At 45.1% G+C, this 21,409-nt stretch overlaps 1 protein-coding gene across 6 annotated transcripts in view; it reads left to right on the top strand.

Annotated features, from left to right (window-relative positions):
- The window catches only part of ACSL4 (acyl-CoA synthetase long chain family member 4), a 173,273-nt gene that overhangs the window by 109,987 nt on the left and 41,877 nt on the right, over positions 1-21,409 (top strand). For all 6 annotated transcript variants that reach the window (XM_069211456.1, XM_069211482.1, XM_069211466.1 and 3 more), the window contains exons 5-9: positions 4,977-5,086; positions 5,421-5,559; positions 6,206-6,356; positions 14,089-14,212; positions 19,678-19,749. In XM_069211456.1, the coding sequence (XP_069067557.1) occupies positions 4,977-5,086; positions 5,421-5,559; positions 6,206-6,356; positions 14,089-14,212; positions 19,678-19,749 (596 nt within the window). The remainder of the gene's footprint in view (positions 1-4,976; positions 5,087-5,420; positions 5,560-6,205; positions 6,357-14,088; positions 14,213-19,677; positions 19,750-21,409) is intronic.

Below are 21,409 nucleotides of genomic sequence, written 5' to 3' on the forward strand. Positions count from 1 at the left end.
TAGCTTATCAAAACCTTTCATTACTCATAAGTGGATAAAAATAGATGATAAATATCCCTATGTTAGCCGTGTAACAATGAGACACTCACTTTCTTAAATCGTTAATATTTTGCCATGCTGGATACCCTCTGCCCGTATTGGTTACCGACACATTCGAGGAGGAAAATGATGGCGCCGTCTTGCAGTAGCAAGCTCACCATTTTGTTTAGTTGGTATTTTATAATCAGGCCAAGTTCGTGTACTAGCACATTTTAATGTAGGCTTCAGCCACTGAGGTAACTCTTCAGGAGTCCTGTGCAAACGTATTGCCTCCAGGAAAGGCACAGTTGACTTCTGAAGAATATTGGTGAGGATGTTCACTATAGGCTCGATGTACTACATCAGATCAGTGACAACCTGTGCACAATGGAAAAGAAGGAAATTCTTCTGTCTCTTGAACAAAAACATGTCACTTGTCAGTGCATCAAAAAAGGATGTCATTATGGGCACAAATCTTAAACTGCAGGGATCGCAAGCCATATGGCAGTTTGTGTTCTTGGTTCAGCAAGCGTGCATCTCTTACTGACAATAATAAACCATCTCCTTTAACGTTCTCAAAAGGATTCTACCTAGTATTTATGATCTAGTGTTCAAGACTTAACTATTGTCGAAAAACGCACTTTACGTTTGAAATTTCAAGACGCAGTGGGCTCCAACTCTTTATACCAGGGTAATTTAGCTCCTCAAGCTCAACCGAATTACATACGGAGCAGCGAGGATGCTCAAGAACATGCACATTCAGTCTACTTTGAGAGTCTGGCTGTGTTGAAAGACGCATATTACATGCATTAAGTCTGCCTCATGGTCACCCCTTTATTGAAGTAAGGTCACACAAATTCTTTGGTGTGTACGAGTGACACAAATTCAGGTCTAATTTTCAGCTTCTAATTCTACTGGAGCAAGAGGGCCTTCATTAGTCAGTCCTTAGTTGCCTGTACGTGAAGCGGCATGCTTGCCCAGCCCTCGCTAGCCAGGAGCAAAGCAGCGCCAAGACATGAGCCACCTGTACCCTGTACACTATTGCCTTTTGCGTGCACTTTGTCACAGGTGACCTTTCAGCGCCTGCACGGTAGAGGCTTTATAGTTGGCCTGTCCAGTGCGTCTTACCCTGGCAGTCGAGCTCTCAAGAATAGAATACAAAGTCTGAATTAATGAAATGGTTGGTGACAGCTGGAGCAAGCAAGTCTTTTTTTTCAGCTGCCCTGTTGCTAGAGAAAAGAGAAGTCAAAGTAAAAATAGCTTTGAACTGCTTCCTTTGAAAAACCTTTAAAGCCTACTGAACAAGTATGAAGGTAAGCGGTGTTGGGTCTCAGCCATATAATAGCACATGCCACTCTCCCTTGCTTACCACCCTTCACTTATCAGTTGCACAGCAAATTGTCTAAGAGATGTGGTTCACGGCTATTGCAGACTAGAACAATTTAGGCTATAATGCTTGAGAAACCACGAAACTTTAAGATTTTCAGGTTCCCCTTTTGCGGACTTTGCTACTCTGCTCTCATCTCGTCCTATGGGTAAATAATGTGGCAGCTGGTACTGTTGTAAGTGTTTTTTTTTGTTGTTTTTTTTTTAATCACTGAGGTTTTTTTTTGGGGGGGGGGGGAATAAATCACCCGATTCAAAAGAACTAATAATTGAGCATTATTCTTAGTTCGCTTTCTTTAAGACAGCAGATGATATACTCTGCTTACATTGGCAAGAACAGCTTTGTGCATTCTGCCATGCAGCCTTAGGTCATGGTATTTATATTGGGCGTCATTGCTTCGGTTACTGTTCAAATGGTGGTGGCCTTGCAGAAAGAAGAAAATGTAGAAGTCATACTTGCTTTTAAACTGTATCCATGTTCCCTTCCTTTGCGGAGCTCTATGCGTGCTGTACATCCACTCCACTCATCAAGTGAATCTTTCATTGGGCTCCAGTGAGGTTTTGGAGTTTGTTCTTATGTAATTGCTTGTATTGTTATGTAGTTGCTTGTATTGCATACTCGGCAATCCAACTCTTTTACGCATTTTGAAGTCCAGCCATTGCCTGTAGCATATTTTTGAAGCGTGTTGTGGGAGGAAGGTTTTCAGTGAGACATCAGTCTATGTGGATGGAAGGGGTCTGTCACTGTCTTACAAGGACGACTGTAGGTATAACATTAATTGGTGACCAGGCTCTGTTGACCTAGGTCAGAGGATGATTACGTGCACAAGAACAATATTGTAGACAGCATCTGGAGAGTTGAAGAGAATGGTTGTGGTGTTTAGGGATTGGATGGTAGCAAGTGGTTTCAAAGCTAAATGAATATAACTTTGCAGATGATCTTACCGGGGCCCCTCGACCTTTTCAAATACCCCGCTTAAAGACCAGTGTTTCCTGCCTTATCTGGTAGTGGTAGGTCTTTGCAGGAAAAATCATGCATTTGGGGTTCTGATCTCTGTATAAACTCCTTAGTCTGGCTATGTTTTTGGAAGGCTTTGCCTCTGTGCAAAGTGGCATCATTTATCCCCAGACTCCCTATCCCATGATGGTCTACCTGATAATGCTGTTCTTCATTCTTACCATTGCCATTATGGTAGTCAGTCTTTTTCTTACCTGCCAGGTGTTTAGACGCTCTTTAACGTTGGGCATCTTAGACCTCGATCTCCATCCTTCACAACTACTACTGATCCATCCCCTCATGTTAGCAGTTAATCGTACACAGGTAAGGGATGACTCTCCATACGTGTGGGGATGTTAATGAATTGGAACTCTTATTCTTTTAACGTGACCACATATTTCATGAGCAGCCCTCTCCTGATCTGCCTGAGACGCAAGCTATTCCCAACCAGTTGCTTAAGGAGGTGCGCGAGGCACTGAGTAATGCTGACTCCGTTACACACCAAGGTGGGAAGGAGTGCAGAGACTGGAAGAGTCAGTATTGCATTAAAAGTAATTTTTCCTCAATTATTAGCGGCTCATTTTCAGTGTGGATAAAAAGTATTCTTATTGTGGCACAAATATTTTTATTTCCTGGGGCTTGCACACCTATTCAATGCAGCCTGATGAGGGGTTTCCCAGTGTCATGTGGCTGCTTATTTGCTTTGGCCGGTGTTCTGGTTTTAGCTGTGATACTCCTTTTGTTAGTCTATTTTTGTTTTCGGGAACTATAGATAATTGTGAAATCATAATGTCACCTCTGAAAAAAGACATCCAAGGCATCGGCTGACCACAATGTGAGACAGAAGAGAACAAACTGTCTCCAAACGTAAACCCTCATCCTGGCTCTGTGTGCCAGAGACCACCAATGAGATGTGGTTAGCGGTGTCCTTGCCTCTTCTGCTATTAGTGATCAGAGCTTTGAGCTGTAGTCTGATCGTAAATTACACGATGCAATTACCACGTGAGCTGCCATGAGCTATAAATGTTCTGTTTTCTTTTCCTTGACTTCCATTGCATACATGTTTTAGAAAGGCCAGTCGTTCAAACGAAAGCATGGCAACAGTGTTAAAGTCCATTGAATCTTTTCTGAGAATTGTGCAAATGGAATATCCCAGGGCAGTTCAGGAGAAAGCTTCCAATTACAAGGCTTTTGTATACAATGCATCTTATGTGTTTGTGCCCCTGTGTGTTGACAGTGTGAAGTCTCCAAGATATTGTGACTGTGTAAATAATTTTTATTCATTGAAGGTATTTTTTTTTTTTTTTTTGAAAGAATGCATGCTGTATTTATAGTGCCTCAGAACTTGTGAGGGAGCGGGCTGTTGGCAGACATGGCAGTCTGGGTATATCATACAGTTCTGCTCTGCCAAACAACAAATTGGTTAACAGGTTCTTCAAGATACTTGGGTGCCTACTCGGAATTATGGATTGATGGAAAGCCTTATGAAGGAGTCATTGGGTCACAGATCAGCCATAGGCAGTTGCTGACTGATGACTGAGAGCTTTTGGAGATGCCAGACTGTATTAGAGACCGGGTGAATATTTTCCTGGACTGAGGTGTTCAGGATGTGGGCAGAGCAGAAGATCTCTCAATTTGGAATCCATGAAGGATAGTTAAGAACCTTCCAGAGGGTGCATCCCTCTGCGCAAGGGATCGGTCTTTAAACCTTTTGAAATGAGGAAGCTGGTAAGTGTAGAGGACCTTATAAGTTGCAGAGGTTCTTGTGAACTGTCAAATGTGTTGAATTGGCCCCTCTGCTTGGATAGGAGCCAGGCTAGCATTTCAAGAGTTCTAGCGTGGTATAAATATGGTTATCGTTTTCCAGGAGTAGAGTAACCACAATAGGGTCAAGGTATGGGTAGATCTGGGATGGCACTACAAATTAGGCAGGCTCTTCTGTCACCACTTTATTTTTTTATTTTTTTCTTCTTTTTTAGGCCATTATCAGGGTGACTTCCTTCAGGTTTCATATGCTTCTTAACAATGTTTCCACACATTCCCCTTTGCATAAAGCAACTAAAAAAAAAAAAAAAAAAAAAAAAAAATCAAGAAATTTGGAACATATTTTTGTAAAAGTTGAGGCATTGGCTGTGAAATTTACCTTTGTAAAGGTCACAGTGTACACGAAGTAGTGCAACATCTGTTTGAAAAACCTCATGTATGTTTCCAATATAGATTTTGTGTCTCCAACAAAATATTGCCGGCTTTGAAATATTGCCTATATACTTATTTCTGCTATTTGGCAGGCGGATGGCTTCCCTGGTTGACCGTCACACTAACGTTATTGCGTGTGAGAATGTCTTTTAATTTGTTTGATTGCTAATCTGTATTAACACATTTTTGCTTTGAGTGGTCTGTAAATTCCACGTCAGATGGCACCACAGTCATTATTTACTGGTCGTCCAATCCTTATTTTGGAAACTAGGCACTTGTCACTTTGCCCCCAATATAGCCTCTAGAAGACGTGTGTTCTAAGTTTCATCCTTTCCTGGAGGTCACCATTTCTCATGTAACCCCTTCTTCTCCTAAACAGTAGTAACTCTGTATGCCACTCTCGGGGAGGAAGCAGTATCCTATGGTCTAAACGAGTCTGGGGCTTCATATCTCTTCACCAGCACAGAACTTTTAGAAACCAAACTTAAGGTAAGGATGAACTCAAGTGTGCAGGTGGTATTTGTAAATCCGTTTCTGTCCAGTAAAGAATGAGTTTGCTTTTATGAATCATTTATATCGACATTTAAACAAGCACACGAAAATGGGAAACCTAAAAAATACTGTGATGGAAGTAATTTCTTTGGATCATGGATGTACAATGAGTCCTCCACATTTTGCGCAGCCTCCTTTACTTTCTGAGAATCTGTCATAGTTCACTTCCCCATTGGCTGAGAATCCCTGCACATAAGCTGTATTCATGGCTATGGTTGAATGATTCAATGTGTGTTTTCTTTGTGTGGTTTCTTTACATATGGTGCTGCAGCCTGTTTTATCGGATGTCCCGGGTCTCAAAAATATCATCTATGTGGGCAAAAAGATCAGTAACCGCTCAGAGTACCCAGGAGGAATAGATATTCACAACATGCAAGCCGTGGAGGAGCTGGGAGAGAGACCAGAGAACCGTGAGTGAAGATACTTGCACTTCTCATCTAACGTTTGGGTTAAGCCTGCTTTTATCATTTACTTGTTGCGTTGTAATTTCTTTTTCATTAACTGCTTCACAAATACTAGTTAATGTCGTCTAAACTATTAGGTAATAGTGCAGTGTATAAACACAGTGGCGATTGGTTAAAACCTGTAACTCGACCAGCTGCTGTTTCAGGTTGTCATCTGTTTGGTTTATCTATTGCTTAAACCACTGTGTGTACACCATAGGAAAACCAATCTCACAAGCTACTTGGCGCAGTAAGTAAGGTGAATGTGGATTGCTGATTTCACAGTGCTTTCCGCATTGTATTAACTAAGAACAGGTAGTGGGGTTTTCGACTTCACTGAAATGATTTGCTGCTCTCTATTTTCTGCTTTTTATTAACCTCTGTGCACAAGCAGTATTCTTGCAGATGGTAATAAATGCAAGCATGAAGTGGGACTAGGTTTTTTTAAACTGGTGTTGAATGGTACGGCCTTGGGGGCATATCTAGCTGATCTTTAAAAAAAAAAAAAATTTTATCAGCCCTAGCAGCTAGCATGATCTAGGCACCTAAATGGGTTATTATGAATGCTGTGCCTCCAATCTGGAAGGACTTATGTCACCTTTCTACTCCTTAGTGGGCTTGCCACCAGAAAGACCTCTTCCTACTGACCTGGCAGTTGTCATGTACACCAGCGGCTCTACTGGGCGACCAAAGGGAGTGATGATGATCCACAGCAACTTGATAGCAGGAATGACGGGCCAGTGTGAAAGAATACCTGGGCTGGGGTAAGCCTTACTCTGCTTTGCTTCCCAAAATCCAAAGCTAACAGTCCACTGATGCACCATAATTCTGATGCTGTAATGTTGTCCTGAAACATTTACCTTACCTACCTGTGTTTGGCAGTCTATAATACAACTTTTGTAGTCTACCACTAATTTCTGTGTCTTTCAAGTTGCCCTTAGGAGATCTGTTCCGACCCAGTATAAAAGCAGAGGGGCTTATGCCTTGCCATGAGTCACAGCTAAGGCGATTAACCATTTTGTGTAATAAACATGTTTTGTCTACTGTGTGTCATCTGACTGAGTCTGGAATGCAAACTAAAACCTATTGTCTCTTCTGTTGAGCTATAATTCCTCCTGGGAAACAGGAACATTTTTGGTTTTCATTGTAGACTGGTGTTAAGTAGAAATTCTTGGATGTTTGCTCCATTTTGCCCCTTCAGGAAGCCCGACTTAATATGTGAATTAAAATGTACTATTTTTTTGGTTTGACATAAAACATTTACGAATTGTGCACCAATGAGATTACATTGATGACAGTTCTCCTTATGGTTTTCATTTGTAAACCTGTTTATTAATGTTTCAGTTATTTAAACAGAGCTCATAATCAGACGCAGCTTGTAATAGAAATGTGCTACACATATAAAAAGGTTGGATAGTATGCGTGCTGTGAAACCATGTTACAAACATCCATGTGTTGGCGGATGACCTGTTATGCTGATTAAGTTTTATTTGTAGTCTCTTGTTCTTTGCAAGACGCATGTTTAGTTTAAGATGAGTACTCTGGTTCAGATACTGGGCCCTGTATATAGGTACAATGTTTGATAACCTGTCAATTTTACCATCTCCTCCTCATTAATACCTTCAATTTTGTTTGAGTAAAATCTAGAATACAAATTATAAAAGGAAGCTCAGCCGCTTTCACTAGACAATTGTGGACACCGGCTGCTGCGGTGGTGCTTGTTTCATTCTTCCTACATTTTGTGCATATTCTGCCTAGACTGACAGCTAGGCAATGCACACAGACCATTTAAATGAACATATGGTTACAGCCTTGAATTCCGTAACTTCATTTTTGAGGTATCCCATTATAGGAACCTGCTCCCCATATTTAATTTCGCTTTTGCTCAGTGATGGATTGTCTTGATGATGACTCGCTAATTATGTTGACAGTGCTCTGAGTGGTTTTGAAACTGGATGCCAAATTTAGCTAACTCATTAGGACCCTCTTATGATACCATTCATTATTTGTGTGCTAATAGTTGGAACCTATTGTATGGCCCACTGTCATACTTTGTGTGTATATATCTCAGTTCTGTCTCTGTTTAACTGCCCTCCCCCACCCCCGCAGTAAGAAAATGCACATTACACTCTGTGCTTCTGCATATAAACTACAAATAGGAAATATGCAGACCCAGAGAGTGATGCAAGAATGGGTTTCTGGTTGGCAAGGGTGTGCACCTCAGCCAGGCACAACCCACCACTCTAGTCAGGGTGAGTGAGTTAGACACCAAAGATGTCCTGTGCCCACCCCTCTGGTAACTTAGCACAGAGCAAGTCCTGCTTATCTCCAGAGGGCATGTGTAAAGTGTTTGCATGACACTCTCGCACAAATGACACAAAAATTCACCACAAAAGAGAGTCCACACGGATCATATAAAAATATTGTTCTATATTATATATCCTATCACCAGTCCAAATTGACATAATCATAAATATTGAGCATATCGTGCAATTAGTATAATAGTATGCAGCATTTTCCCTTACAGAAGGATCAAATTGACATAGATTATGACTGCAGTACATAAAATGCAGCAGTCGGGTTAGAGGAAAAACATATAAATCATCACTGTGGTACATAGTTCCCCAAGCATCCCCATACGCCCATCAGGGCCAATAGCTCATCATAGGTACAGCAATTCCTGCACTCCTAGTTACCCTCTAATATGTCATAATTCCCCCTAATGCAGTAATCACGCAAGTGCACCCTAATCATCTGCAGCAATGACGTTTAAGTAAATCCAGAAACCCTGGTGCCCCTATTAGGGAGGTTACGGTAACCTTTTCGAACTTGGGGTACTTATTTTGTGAGGGATCCGAGGCATGGGCCACAGGAGCGCCTGCGGGCCTAATTAAGAGAGTATGGTAACCACTTTCATGGTGTGACCCCTCGCTTTGTTTGGGTATCACTTTGGTAGTTTAATCCTCAGCAACCCTGCCCCTAGGCCCTTCTAAAGGTAAGGAACGGGGGAGGGGCTCGGGGAAGCACATGCCCAGTAGGGTTGTCTCCCTCTCCCACCCAACGTGCAGAATGCTGAAAGGAGCAGCTGCCCGTGTGCAGCGCAGCTGCTGCAAGGGAAAAAGTCGGGGGCCGGTCCTGGTAAAGGGATTTCCTCTTGGCTCCAAAAGGTAGCATGCCTCTGGGGGAAGCCCTCGTATGTCGGAGTGTTGTGCATGGAACTTGCGATCCTGGGTCGGTAGGGGAGGACTTCCCTGAGGCTGCTCAGCTGATGTGGCCACAGACCACCCAGATCTGGGTTAACTCCATTGTGTTTTTGCTCACCGTGCCACCCCAGGCCCTGGCCTGGCAGTTCAGGCTAGACTGTTCCCATGGAGAACAGAGTCAAATTTGATTTGCATATGGCTGGGTCCAAACTGGGGTGGCATGATGAGCAAGAGAGTGATGAATTAAATTCAGATCTGTGACTGGGGTGAATGTTTGTTTGAAAAGTTTCAGCACTCCATCCATCATCCTTTTGTGATGCTAAAGACGCCCTAAGTGGGAAGGGTATGCCCAGATGGGGTTCCGTGCTCACTGCCACTGGATTCAAGCTAGCCTGGCTGATGAAGGGGTGAATACCCCAAAACCAGCCCTAAGATGCTAGGTTCCAGTCCAGGGAGAACCTGGCCTAGCAGTTTGGTTGGACTGTTCCCATGGGGAACAAGGTCAAGACTGATTTGCATATGGCTGGGTCCAAACTGGGTTGGCATGGTGAGCAAAAGAACAATGGATTAACCCCAGATCTGTGACTATGTTTGAAAAGTTTCAGCACTCCGTCAGTCATCTGTTTGTGTTGCTAAAGGGTGGTTTCTTATAGCACAAAGGCCAGCAGTGCGCAGATCGGTAGAGTCGCATCCGCCGCTCCACGGCGGGTGGGAGATCTTTTTCCTTCCTGGCAGCCAAGACCTGGAACTCCCTCCCCACCAGCCTCAGGACCACTCCGCTTTCCGGAGACTCCTAAAAACCTGGCTATTCGAGCAGCAGTAACCCCCCCTTTCCCCTAGCGCCTTGAGACCCGCACGGGTGAGTAGCGCGCTTTATAAATGTTAATGATTTGATTTGAGTGGTGCAGTGCTCAGTGCATACGAAGCGCTCTCATGCCTTCTGCTGACCTGTCGAGGTGAAAGAAAAATAAATGAAGTAAGGAAGTGTATTTCAGGCACGCTGCTGCTGGACGTTCAGGTGGCCACGCCCTGAAGTAGAGGTGCTCAGGGGCAACCTTTGAGAATCCTAGGAGGGTCTCATAAAAGGGCAAGCCAACACATCCTTAGGAACACTTTAGGGACACAAAGTAGGCAGGCAGGCTAGCTCATCAGTGCTAGTGCAAAATGGTAGTCCTTCCTGCAGCTCTGCAGTAAGGCAACAGGTCGACACAGCTAAGCAGGTATATTAATGGCGGTTATTTCTGGTGGCACAAGTGTCTTGGGGGAGACCACAGTCTGGAAGCAGGGCAACAAGCAGAAAAGAAATCCAAATGAGTCCTTTGTGCCACCCAGCAGGTCAACAAACAGAAGAGCAGTCCAGCAGTCCTTCGGACAGATTCGGTGCCAGTTCCAAAACTGCTCTAAAAATCACTGGGCAAGAGCCCCTGTACTTATACTCCAGTACCCAGCTTCTAGAAGGGGGGAGAATGCGCTAGCCAGATCTGACCAGGTCTAAAAATTCCCTTCTTCCCTACTCTGGCTTCAGACATCAGTAGGGGGGTAGATGAGCCTTTGAGTGAGTGCAGGACACAGTCTCTCCCTCTTTCCCAGCCCAGGATGACCATTGGTATGTAGACGAATGCAGATGTAATCCTGTCATACCTAACCATCCCTGATGGATGGCTGTGTGGAGAGTATGCACAAAGTAGAGTTGTCACTCTCCCCTAGACTTGGATTGGAGTCCGGATGCAAAGCACCAGAGTTATAAGCACTGAGAGGTCCACTTTCTAAAAGTGGCATTTCTAAAATAGTAATGTAAATTCCACCTACACTGGTAAGCAGGATTTCTCACTACCATTCCAAACATACCCATGCTACTGTAAGTTTGGTTGCTTAGACCACACAAACATACCCCACATTGTGGGCATTGGGGCACCAGTGGTTCCCCGTGTGCTGCAGCATGTATTATGCCCCCCAAGGGAGCCAAATGTAAAATGTGTCTGCATGCCTGCCATTGCAGCCTGTGTGAAAAGGTGCATGCACCCTTTCACTACCAGGTCGCTATAAGTCACCCCTATGTCAGGCCCTCCTAGCCCAGAGGGCAGGGTGCAGGTTCCTGTGTGTGAGGTGCCCCATGAACTCCAGTTCCATTTTCCTGGACTTTGTGAGTGTGGGGGACACCATTTTACGCGTGTACTGGACATAGGTCCCTACACAAGTCCAGCTACATAATGGTAACTCCGTACCTGGTCATGTTTTTTATCAAACATGTTGGAATCATGCCCCAATACTGTTGCCAGTATTAGAAGTATGATTCCATGCACTCTGCGATCTCCTTAGAGGACCCCCAGCATTTCTCCTACCAGCTTTCTGAGGTTTTCCGGGCAGCACACTGCTGCCACCCCTCAGACAGGTTTCTGCCCTCCTCTTGCTTGAGGAGCTCACGCCCAGGAAGGCAGAACAAAGGATTTCCTTTGGGAGAGGGAGGCAGCACTCTCTCTTTGCAAATAGGTGTTACATGGCTTGGGAGGATTAGCGTCCCCAAGCCACTGGTAGGCTTCGAAGGGCACATTTGGTGCCCCTCTTGCATAAACCAGTTCAGGGGCCTCGAAGCCCCGGCTCTGGCACGAAACTGGACAATGGAAAGGGAAGTAACCACTCCCCTGTCCATCAGCACCCCAGGGGTGGTGATCAGAGCTCTTCCAGATTTCCCCTTGATTCTGCTATCTTGAATCCAAGCTGGGCAGAGGCCTCTGGGAGCATCTGAGTGGCCAGATCAGGCAGGTGACGCCACAGCCCCCTCCTGATAGGTGGTCACCTTGATAGGTGGTCACCTTGCTAGGTGACCAGTCTACCTTCCAGGGCTATTTAGGGTCTCTCTCTTGTGTAGGACCTTAGGTTTCTGGCCACTGGAACTGCAACTGGACCCCAGGAATCTCCAATCTGAAGCTACAGCAACGACTCTGCTCTGCAACATTGTTTCTTCGGCTTTTCCAGGAACTACAACACTTACCCGGCTGTGCATCATCTGAGGGTGGCAAGTCTTCAGTCTGCCCCAAGAATAAAGAATGAATCTCACTTGGAGTGAAGGAGTCACTCCCCTGCATCTGCAGGCACCAATTGCAGTGACGACCAGCTGCGTGAATCTCCTCTCATCCTGAGCTGTGTGGATCCTGCATCACAAGCGGTGGTCTGGAGTAGTCCCCTTAGTACTCTCTGCCAGCTGTCCAACTTTGGAGAAGGTAGGCCCTTGCCTTCCCACGCAGGACAGTTTCCCTGTTCACCGCGTCTCTTGCAGCTACCAAGGCTTGTTGGCATCTCCAACCAGGGATCTTCAGGCTCTGTATAGCCCTATCCCCTAGCACTCTTCACTGCTACACACAGCCCTCTGCGTGCTTCTCCTGGGACTTGAGACACCTTTCTTCAGGTGTGCTGCATGGGCCTCTCTGTGACTCCTACACCCTCCCCCCCCCCCCCAGCTGTGGGTCTTCTGTGGGGGCTGTCTCCTCTTATTTGGACTCTCTGCACAGCTGAGGATCCCCTGAGGCTCCCCTCCATGGGTTGAGGCCTCCTGGACTTTGCTTGTCCCAGTCAGCTCCACTTTTCATCTACCACGACAATTGCCTTTGCCAAGGCTTGGTGGTGCTTTTTTTCACACCACAGACTGACTGCAATACTTCATCTAGCGTGGGATGGTGACTGCTTCCTCAAGGAACACTTCAGCGGCTCCAGGGCTGCATTTCTGACCGTCTTCGTCTCACCATCGACCAACTTCTGCATCCAGACAGGTGGGTAGTGGCTCCTGCCACCACCGAACACTCCGTGAACTGGACTTGCTCTTCTTCTTCAGGTCTTCCTCTTCAGGAATCCTTTGCTGGTTTCTTGCAGTCTAGTCCGGGTGTTGCAATATCCTTCTTTTTAATCCTTTTGGTGGGCTGGGGAAAAACCAGCAACTTACCTCTTTTCTTCTGGTCGCACTCTAGTACTTACCTTTTGGGGTTTCCTAGCTCTCCCAGCTCCCCTCTACCGATTTCACTTCCTTGGGTAGCGACCCGACTTTCGCATTCCACTTTCGTAGTATATGGTTTAGTCTCTTCCACCCCCACTCCCAAACCCCCAGGCCTTCATTATTGCCTATTGCTTGTCACTGTTTTCTATTGCTTTTTATGCCTATTTCTGATGCAAGTGTACATACATAGTGTGTTTACTTACCTCCTATTGGAGTGTTGCCTATCTAGAGTTTTAGTACTGTATTGCCTTTATTTTCTTCACACTGAATGTTTTTCTTTCATGTGTGCAAGTGCTGTGTGACTACAGTGGTACTGCATGAGCTTTTCATGTCTCCTAGATAAGCCTTGGCTGCTCATCCACAGCTACCTCTAGAGAGCCTGGCTTCTAGACACTGCCTACACTTCGCTGATGCGGGATACCTGGACCTGGTATAAGGTGTTAGTACCATAGGTACCCACCACACACCAGGACCGCTTCCTACATAAGAGAAGTCACAAAGCAACCCTACGAGAGGAGCAGCACTCAAAATCGAAATCGCCTGTTTGTTACTAATAGGACATGCAACACATAAAAATATGTGCTACCTTTTACATACACAGCACTCTTCCAGTAGGGCTATCTAAGGCCTACCTTAGGAGGTGACGTTAGTGAAGTAAAAGGGAGTAGTTTCACTTGCCTAGTCAATGTGGCAGTAAACTGTGCATGCAGACACTGCAGTGACAGGCATGAGGCAAGTTTGAAAGGCTACTTATGTGGGTGGCGCAATCTGCCCTGCAAGCCCACTAGTAGCATTTAATTTACAGGCCCTGGGTATATGGTATAGCACTTTACAAGGGACTTGTGGGTAAAATAAATAAGCCAGTTATTCCAAGTTTTAGGGGTGAGAGCACATGCACCTTAGCACTGATTAGCAATGGTATAGTGCCCATAGTCCTAAAACCAACAAAAAGATGGTCAGAAACAATAGGAGCAGAAAGGCAAAACATTTCGGGATAACACAGCTGAAAGGCCATTTCCAACATTAACCTAAACCATGGCGCAAGATGTTGCATGTTTGCAGTAAGAATTCTACTTGTAAAGCAATTGTAATGTGCTATCCGTGAGGCAGTGAACAATGACTGTCCCTAATAAACTTGAATTTGACTTTGCACTGTAGTACTAAATATGTGAATGTGTATTTATTAGTATAGTTGCCCTGAATAACATATGCTATTGGGCAACATTTATTTTGCTGCCATGATATAAATGACATCTTAGTAGCATTTGTTTAGCCTGATTTTAATTCTGCACTTCCTTTTATTAGCCCAAAGGACACGTACATAGGCTACTTGCCTTTGGCACATGTACTGGAGATGACTGCAGAGATTTCGTGCTTGACATATGGCTGCCGGATTGGCTATTCATCTCCACAAACATTATCAGATCAGGTAAAACAAATTTATTGTGTGTCTTGAAGCTAGATAGCCATGGTGCGCATCATGGAGTTTTCTTGATGAACTTGCATGCTTTCAAAAGTTCCTTTAAAAGTTAAAGCATCTGCTTTGCTGAAGTCATCTTGGGAACATTCAGAAAGCTTCTCTGGGAATGCATTCTGCCTGTTGCTTACCTTTGGCTTCTGGTTTGTAACTCACATTTTCTGGCTTTTCCGTTTATTTTTTTAAACGTACTTTATTGGGTTTTGTTACAACACATTTCATACAAACTGTGCATGTAATAGGATCATCATCCGATAGCTACTGAATTATTCATCAAAAACAGCTGAATAGCATAAACACCCCAACAACTTCACTTTCAGTTTCCTCCCCCGAGAGTTGTAGTCATGTGATCTTCGTTTGTGTTTATGGATGCCTACACTCCAGAGCCTCTTAAGTAGGGATGCAACTCCTCTTGTGAGTGTCCTGTACGTGAGGAAGGCGTGAGTCTGGGGTTGGTGGTGAGTGTGGACCTTTGGGGATGGGGTGGGCACAGGGCATTTGGTGGGGGTTCAGGGGGGTTTGAGGGTAGGCACCTAGGAGATAGTCTGTCCTGGGTCATCGTAGTCGGGAGGTTGTCCGGGTCCCTAAGCAAATCCACCAAGGCCTCCCAGGTGCAAGCAATGTCCATGGTCTCAATCCCTCTGCCACCTTCTCTTAACAATAACCTCCCCTCACATCACGCCTACTGTTCCAGCTCTTTGCACCACATTGATGTCCAAGGGCCTTTATGAGACTTGCAATTTATTTTCATTTCTTGCTTGGCCAATATGAAGGCCAAATTTTGGAATTTACTGGTGGCTTTCGTTTGGGGGTGTTGGGGAGCCAACTCAGAAGGCAGTGATTTAGTGTACAAGGTATCTCTTCTTCTAGCACTGTTGACAGCGTCTTGGTGATCTCTTCATGGTATCCCCGTAGCTGTGGACATGACCAGAACATTTGGAGTAGGTCCAGTCTGTGGGCGTTTGCCGTTTCACTCAGAGCAGCACTCCCTTCAGATCAGACATTGTTGGTGCAAAGGGGCCCAGATCTCTACCAGGGGTCTGTCTACCCGCTAGCCAGATCACTAACCAATGTAGGTGGGCTGCAAGATAGTATGCCTCTCCGGTGGCCAACTTTCAGCTGGGATAAGGAGCAGTCTGGACTTTTTTTTTTTTTCAATTTGCTGGCTTTATTTGTTTTAGACTGTCCCGGGTGAGTTTGTCTTGTATATTTCCACAAGTGCTCCTTTCTGTAAGCAGGCCTGTAAATCTTATTCTTAACTTTTCACATTTTCTGTGCATTCAAAGACTGATGTTAGACTGTCTTCCGAGGAAGCTCTGGGGTTACCTTTCTTTCTCTGACTTCAAAGTGAGAGGATCTATATAACAATATTGGATACTGGGGTAGGAAAAGGTTTTTTTTTTGTTCCCCCCCCACCCCACAGCACATAGCATTATGTAAAAGAACTGTGTAAGTATTTCAGAACGTATCAGAATTAGGAAAATAAAGCACATTTTTTGTTAATACTGAAGTGTGTTGGAAGCAATTACGTTAATAAGATCCAAACATATAATTACAATAGTTGATGCCATTTCTACACGTTTTTGTTTAGGCACTGTATAATTTTATTAGTAAAACTGTATGTCTGTACAGATAATGGGCATTTCAAGTGAAAATGTGTTGTCTGTATTGGCAGTGTGCTAGCGCACTATGCATGCTCTTCTCCACACCACCTACCTCTGATCTGCACCGCTCCGCTTTACACCACGCCACGCCACTGTACTCTAATCCACTCTGCACCACTTCACTCTATGCCACTTCACTCTGTGTCTCTCTACCCTATGCCAGTGCAATCTACACCACTTTACTCTAAACCACTGCACCATATACATCTCCAGTCTAGGCCACTCCAATCTACTCTACACAACTCCATGCCACTCTACTGTATGCCACATTGCACTCTACACCAATCAACTTTACTTTGTAACACACAACTCTACGATCCTACACTCTGTCCCAATCTACTGCATGCCACTCTAATCTACACTGCACCCCTGCTCTCTATCACTGCACTGTGTGCCATTCTACGCCACTGCACTGCACCCTACACCACTCCACACCACTGCAATCTACTCTTAACACAATCTACTCTACACCACTTCAATCTACTTTGAAACAATCTATGCCACTCCATTCTAAGCCACATCATGCTGCTCCACTCTACGCCACTGTACTCTGCACCAGTGCACTTTACACAACTACTTTACGTCACTGCACTCTACTCTGCACCACTGTAATCTGATAGACTTCTGGTTGCAGATTCCTTACCTTAGAATTTCTCCCAGACATCAGTCTAGATCAAGATATTTTTCTCAAGCAGTACCCCTGTGCGCCGCCAGGTGGCATCTGTCGGCTCTGCATCCTGCAGAGTGAGTGCTAGATATGACGTCGCTGGACCTATATATGCACCACCCTGGTGCACGAATGTCTGTCCCTTTCTCTTCCGACCCCCCCTGAAACTCCCAGCCAGCGCAGATCTGAAGAAGAGCTACCCCTCAGTCACTTTTTGACTGGCCTTATTTTTTGTCAAAACATTTTGAGTGTCTACACTCCTGGTGAGTTGAGATGTCACGTAAGACCGGGCTCAAGCCCTGTGGATCCTGGCATCGGGTGAGGTTCGTGACTGATCAGTACCTCATGTGCTTGTGGTGTGTGAAGCGCGAACACGACCCAAAGTCGTGCTCAGAGTGCCAGGCCATGAATCTGAAGTTTTTGATTGAGCGGTCCCTAAAGCTCATTGCAGCCTGGCACTTGGCTTTGCGTTGCTCCCTATCTCGGTCAAGAGGAAGGTCTAGAGAACAGTTGCGGAGCCCCCATTCTTCATCATCCCACTTCAAGTCCTTGGTACGGTCTGGTAAGTCAAGCCACCAAAAGTAGTCAAAGAAGAGCAAGCGTTCTTCGACTTCACTCCATCCGTTGACCGCTGAGACTAGGGTAAAGGGGTGTCGTCGTTCCAGTCATCTGTCCTCGGATCCTGTGTCTGGGTTAGCTCCGTGCTTTCCTGAGTTTCCTAGAGCTGGAGGGACTCCTGCCCAACTCTAAGTTTTATGAGGCCATGTGCCTCATATTTAGGCAGATCAACTCCACCGGAGTGCCTTCAGGGCCTGCGAAGCTGGCATTGGCACCCTCGGGTTCCACGCCAGCACCTTCGGCCTCTGCTCTGGGGGTCACCCATGGATCAGTTCCTGGATCTGAACCGGTGTGGGTCATACTACCTCAACTTTCCCGGATGACGGTTGTGACATCAGTGCTCCCCATTCCACCTGTGCCCCCTGGTTGGCATCGAACCCATCCTCCATTGCCGACATGGATTCAGACTGGCGTCACGCTACACTGGTTCTGTTTTCAAGAGGGACCTTGCTCCCTAGGTCGGATCCTGACCCTTATTCTTGGGGTATGGTGAGGATTGGAAGGTGTCACAGACCATTTGGAATACCAGCTGGAAGATCCTATGAACTGGCAGATGAACCTGAGTGAGGCCAGTGGTCTAGACACTTCCCCGGACACTGGCATGCTTTCTCCTGCTAATGTGGCTACAGAGGAGGGGGTATCCTAATCCATGATGGTGAGAAGAGCAGCTGAGGACCTGGGCCTCAAGCTGCCTTCAATGGCAGCCAAGACTAGCTTCCTGACAGAGGTGCTTCAGCTTGGAGCTCCCACTTCTGAACCCCTTTTGCCCTTTAATGAAGCCCTCACTGATATCCTGCGAAGTACCTGGTCCAAACCCAGCACTGGGGCACCTGTCAACATGACTATCTCCCGCTGCCATAGACCCGCTTCAAATGACCAAGTGTTCCTTTCTTGGTCATCCAAACCTCCACGTTCCCCGGTGCATTTCCTTCCGAACCCCCGGATAGGGAATCCAAGGGGCTGGATCAGCTTGGGTTGAAGATGTTTTTCCTCCAGCCTGGCTTTGCGGACTGTGAACACCAAATGCCTTTTGGGCCATTATACCCATACTTTATGGGACACAGGTCCTGGAGGAGGCCTGGCCACTCTCTCCCAAGCTCTTGATGGGACAGACATAGCAAAGTTCACAATACAATGTGGACTGGATGCGACCGACTCACTTGGCAGATCAGTTGCATTGACTGTGGCCTTGAGGGGCCATGCCTGGTTTAGGACATCTGGCTTTTCGGGGGATGTCCATTCGACTCCTATGGACATGCCATTTGATGGCACCCATCTCTTTGGATACAAAGCAGGCTTGGCGCTCGAGCGCTTTAAAGAGTCCTAGGCTAATGCCAGGTCCTTGGCCCTCTCAGCTGCCCCTCGTCCCCCTGTCTGCTTTTCATTTCTTTCGTGACCCAACCACTTTTTTCCCCTACAGCCACTGTGCTGTGTATCCTGCCCAGCTTCTGCGTGGCCGTAGATGTGGAATCCAATTTCCTTGTGGATCAGGGAGCCAGTGGGCTAGCCACTCCACTGCCCCCAAGCCCCCCTTCCATCCACACTACTTCCCCCCCCCCCCCCCTTTTATTTTTTGCTTGCCAAAGCAGCCTCCAAGCCTTTCTAGTCTGATGCTTCCCCATCAGGGACCAGTTGGTGCCAGGATTTGCCATCACCTGCCCTGCTAGCAGTCCATCACGTCGTACAGTATTGTCATAGTGCACCTAATGAAGTGGCTTCATGGAAACCTGCAAGAATCTGCCACCTTGTGAATTTGTTAAATCTAAGAGGTTTACCATCTGTGTACAGGTAACTGCAGTTTCCTCATAACACATTTTCATGTTTTAATAATTGTCACTGAACAACTGTTCCAACAATTTTATTTTATAGTTGGAGGAAGGAAATTAATGGTTCTGAGGTCCTTTTACAAAGCATGCTTGTCGGTTTTGTTAAATAAGTAACGTTATCTGCCTGCATTGTAAGTTCTGTGAGTATAGAGATGGAAATTCACAAACCTATGTCGGGTGAGATTGGGATGCTATTAAATAGTCTTATTTCCCACATGCTGGTATGTATTAACTTTGTTTCAGACCTGTAATGGCAATTAACAGTTAGCTACTGCTGCAAGGAGTACTGATAGCAACCCTGTCAGCCGGCCACAACTTTGTTTTACAAATTTACGAATCGAAAAGCAGTCTTGAATGCATTTTAGCACTGTACAATTAAGTGATGTACACAGTGTAGTCGTCTTTATTTGTTTCAGGTGTACTATCGCAGATCACACCTCCTTCCAGTGTAGCCAACAGCAAATGCCTGTCACAAGTTGGCAGTTCCCAACATTCCAATTAGTATAATCTCTACCAGCACAACATTCTACTGAACCTAGAATCTCACCATGCACTGTTAAATCGTTTTGGAGTGGCGTTAATTGCAATACATTAACTGAACTTTTTTGTCAACGTGTTTATTTTATTTTTATTTTCTTGCAGGCAAGTAAAATTAAAAAGGGAAGCAAAGGAGACTGTAGTGTGTTAAAACCCACTTTAATGGCAGCTGTGCCGGTGAGTAGCTATCTGTTTCATTTATAAACTCCAAATAAAAGCAGTTCCTTATAAAAGGTTGGTGTCAGCTACCAATACGATAATCAGTTTATTGGAACTGTGTGTATATATAGTATATAGATTCAGGTATGTAATAAAACACTTTACTGGTAATTTTAGGTAAGATTCACAATTCATGGGCTACCACACATGCAGGTTCTGCATCTCCTAAGCTGAATTGTCCAATGTAGAATCTGTGGACCAAAGCCCTTTAGTTGTAAAACAGATTTCAAATGGAGATTACTTCCTACCACTCTAATCCTGCTCAAGCGGTGTATCCTGCCTCATTACGCTCTAGATTCGCACCTCTTCAGTGTAGATTCTCACAGGGGTCCTCTGCGAGCCTTTACACTTTTCAACCTCTTTGTTAGCCCATTGGCTGACTTTATCTTTTTCTTTGCTCTGACGCGTATGTGCTACTCCAGCAACTCAGATTCTCTTGATGAAAATGCCCATCATCTGACACCTAATTTTTCACAGTTGTGAGCTCAAAGCAGTGGAGTGGAAGAGTAACAACTTCCACAGGCTCAGTCTGGAGAAGACTGAGATCCTGCTTATTTCAGGTCGTGATTCTCCTCTCACCCTGCCAGATTATTTCTGGCCCTCCCAAGCACAGCCCCAGTGTTTTTCTGTGTTGAACCTTCGGTTAATGTTTGACCATGACTTATGTTGTGGCAGTGGTTCATGTGAACAAACTTGCTTCAGTCTTTTTGCATTTTTGACATTTGTTGCTTAAAAATCTTCCCCACTTGTCTTTTCAATTAGAATGGCTGTGATAGACAGCATTTTAGTGCACCTACACAGTGTCCGGGTCTAGTTTGGATTACCTTATAAAATTAGAAATTGTTGTTTGAGCTTCAGGCATCAAGTTCAGTTTGGCTTTACCATGCATGGCAGCTATTTTTGCTGAAGGCTCATTTATTATTTGAGTGTTAAATATATTTGAAGGCAAGCAGCAGTTGAAATAAAACAGCAGCATGAGAAGTTTGCAAATGCTCTATCCTCAATGTATTGGAAGTACTGTGTTGGCCCTGCTGACTTCATGGCTTTGAGATTAGAAATGGTGGCCATCTTCCAAACGAATAGCAATCAGCTTTGTGAACCAGTGAGACCTTGAAAGAATGGTCAGTGAGCTGTGTGGAATTCATAAGCGGGACATATAGTGTGAAGGAAATTAATTTGATCAGCCAGGCTTAGAGTGGCAACCATCATTTTGTAAATGGCGTGGGTGAATGCATATCCAGATTTTAAAATACCAAAGGTTGATTAGGAAAGACAAATCACTTTCAGCCTTTCTCATAGGGTTCTACATGAATCAATTGAGGAGCAGAACAAGACTTTTTGAGGTCATCTGAAGCATTCCAGAAAAAAGATTGGCTACAACATTAATAATAAGAAAAATTGAAACTCTAAATTAGTTTTATTGGTATGGAGACAAAAGCTGTGTTTGCAGCTTTAGATCAGTGGAACAGAACAAATAATTTAACACAGCACGGCTTCCGTTATTCCCATGGTGAACATGATGGAAAAGGAGGAGACTATTCCCAGTTTGTCTACAGGAGTGGCATAATTGTAACTCTGTCATGCTTCAAAGCTGGCTACGTAGAGAATTCTTGGACTG

This window comes from Pleurodeles waltl, chromosome 2_1 (genome assembly GCF_031143425.1).
Source record: "Pleurodeles waltl isolate 20211129_DDA chromosome 2_1, aPleWal1.hap1.20221129, whole genome shotgun sequence".
Lineage (NCBI taxonomy): Eukaryota > Metazoa > Chordata > Amphibia > Caudata > Salamandridae > Pleurodeles > Pleurodeles waltl.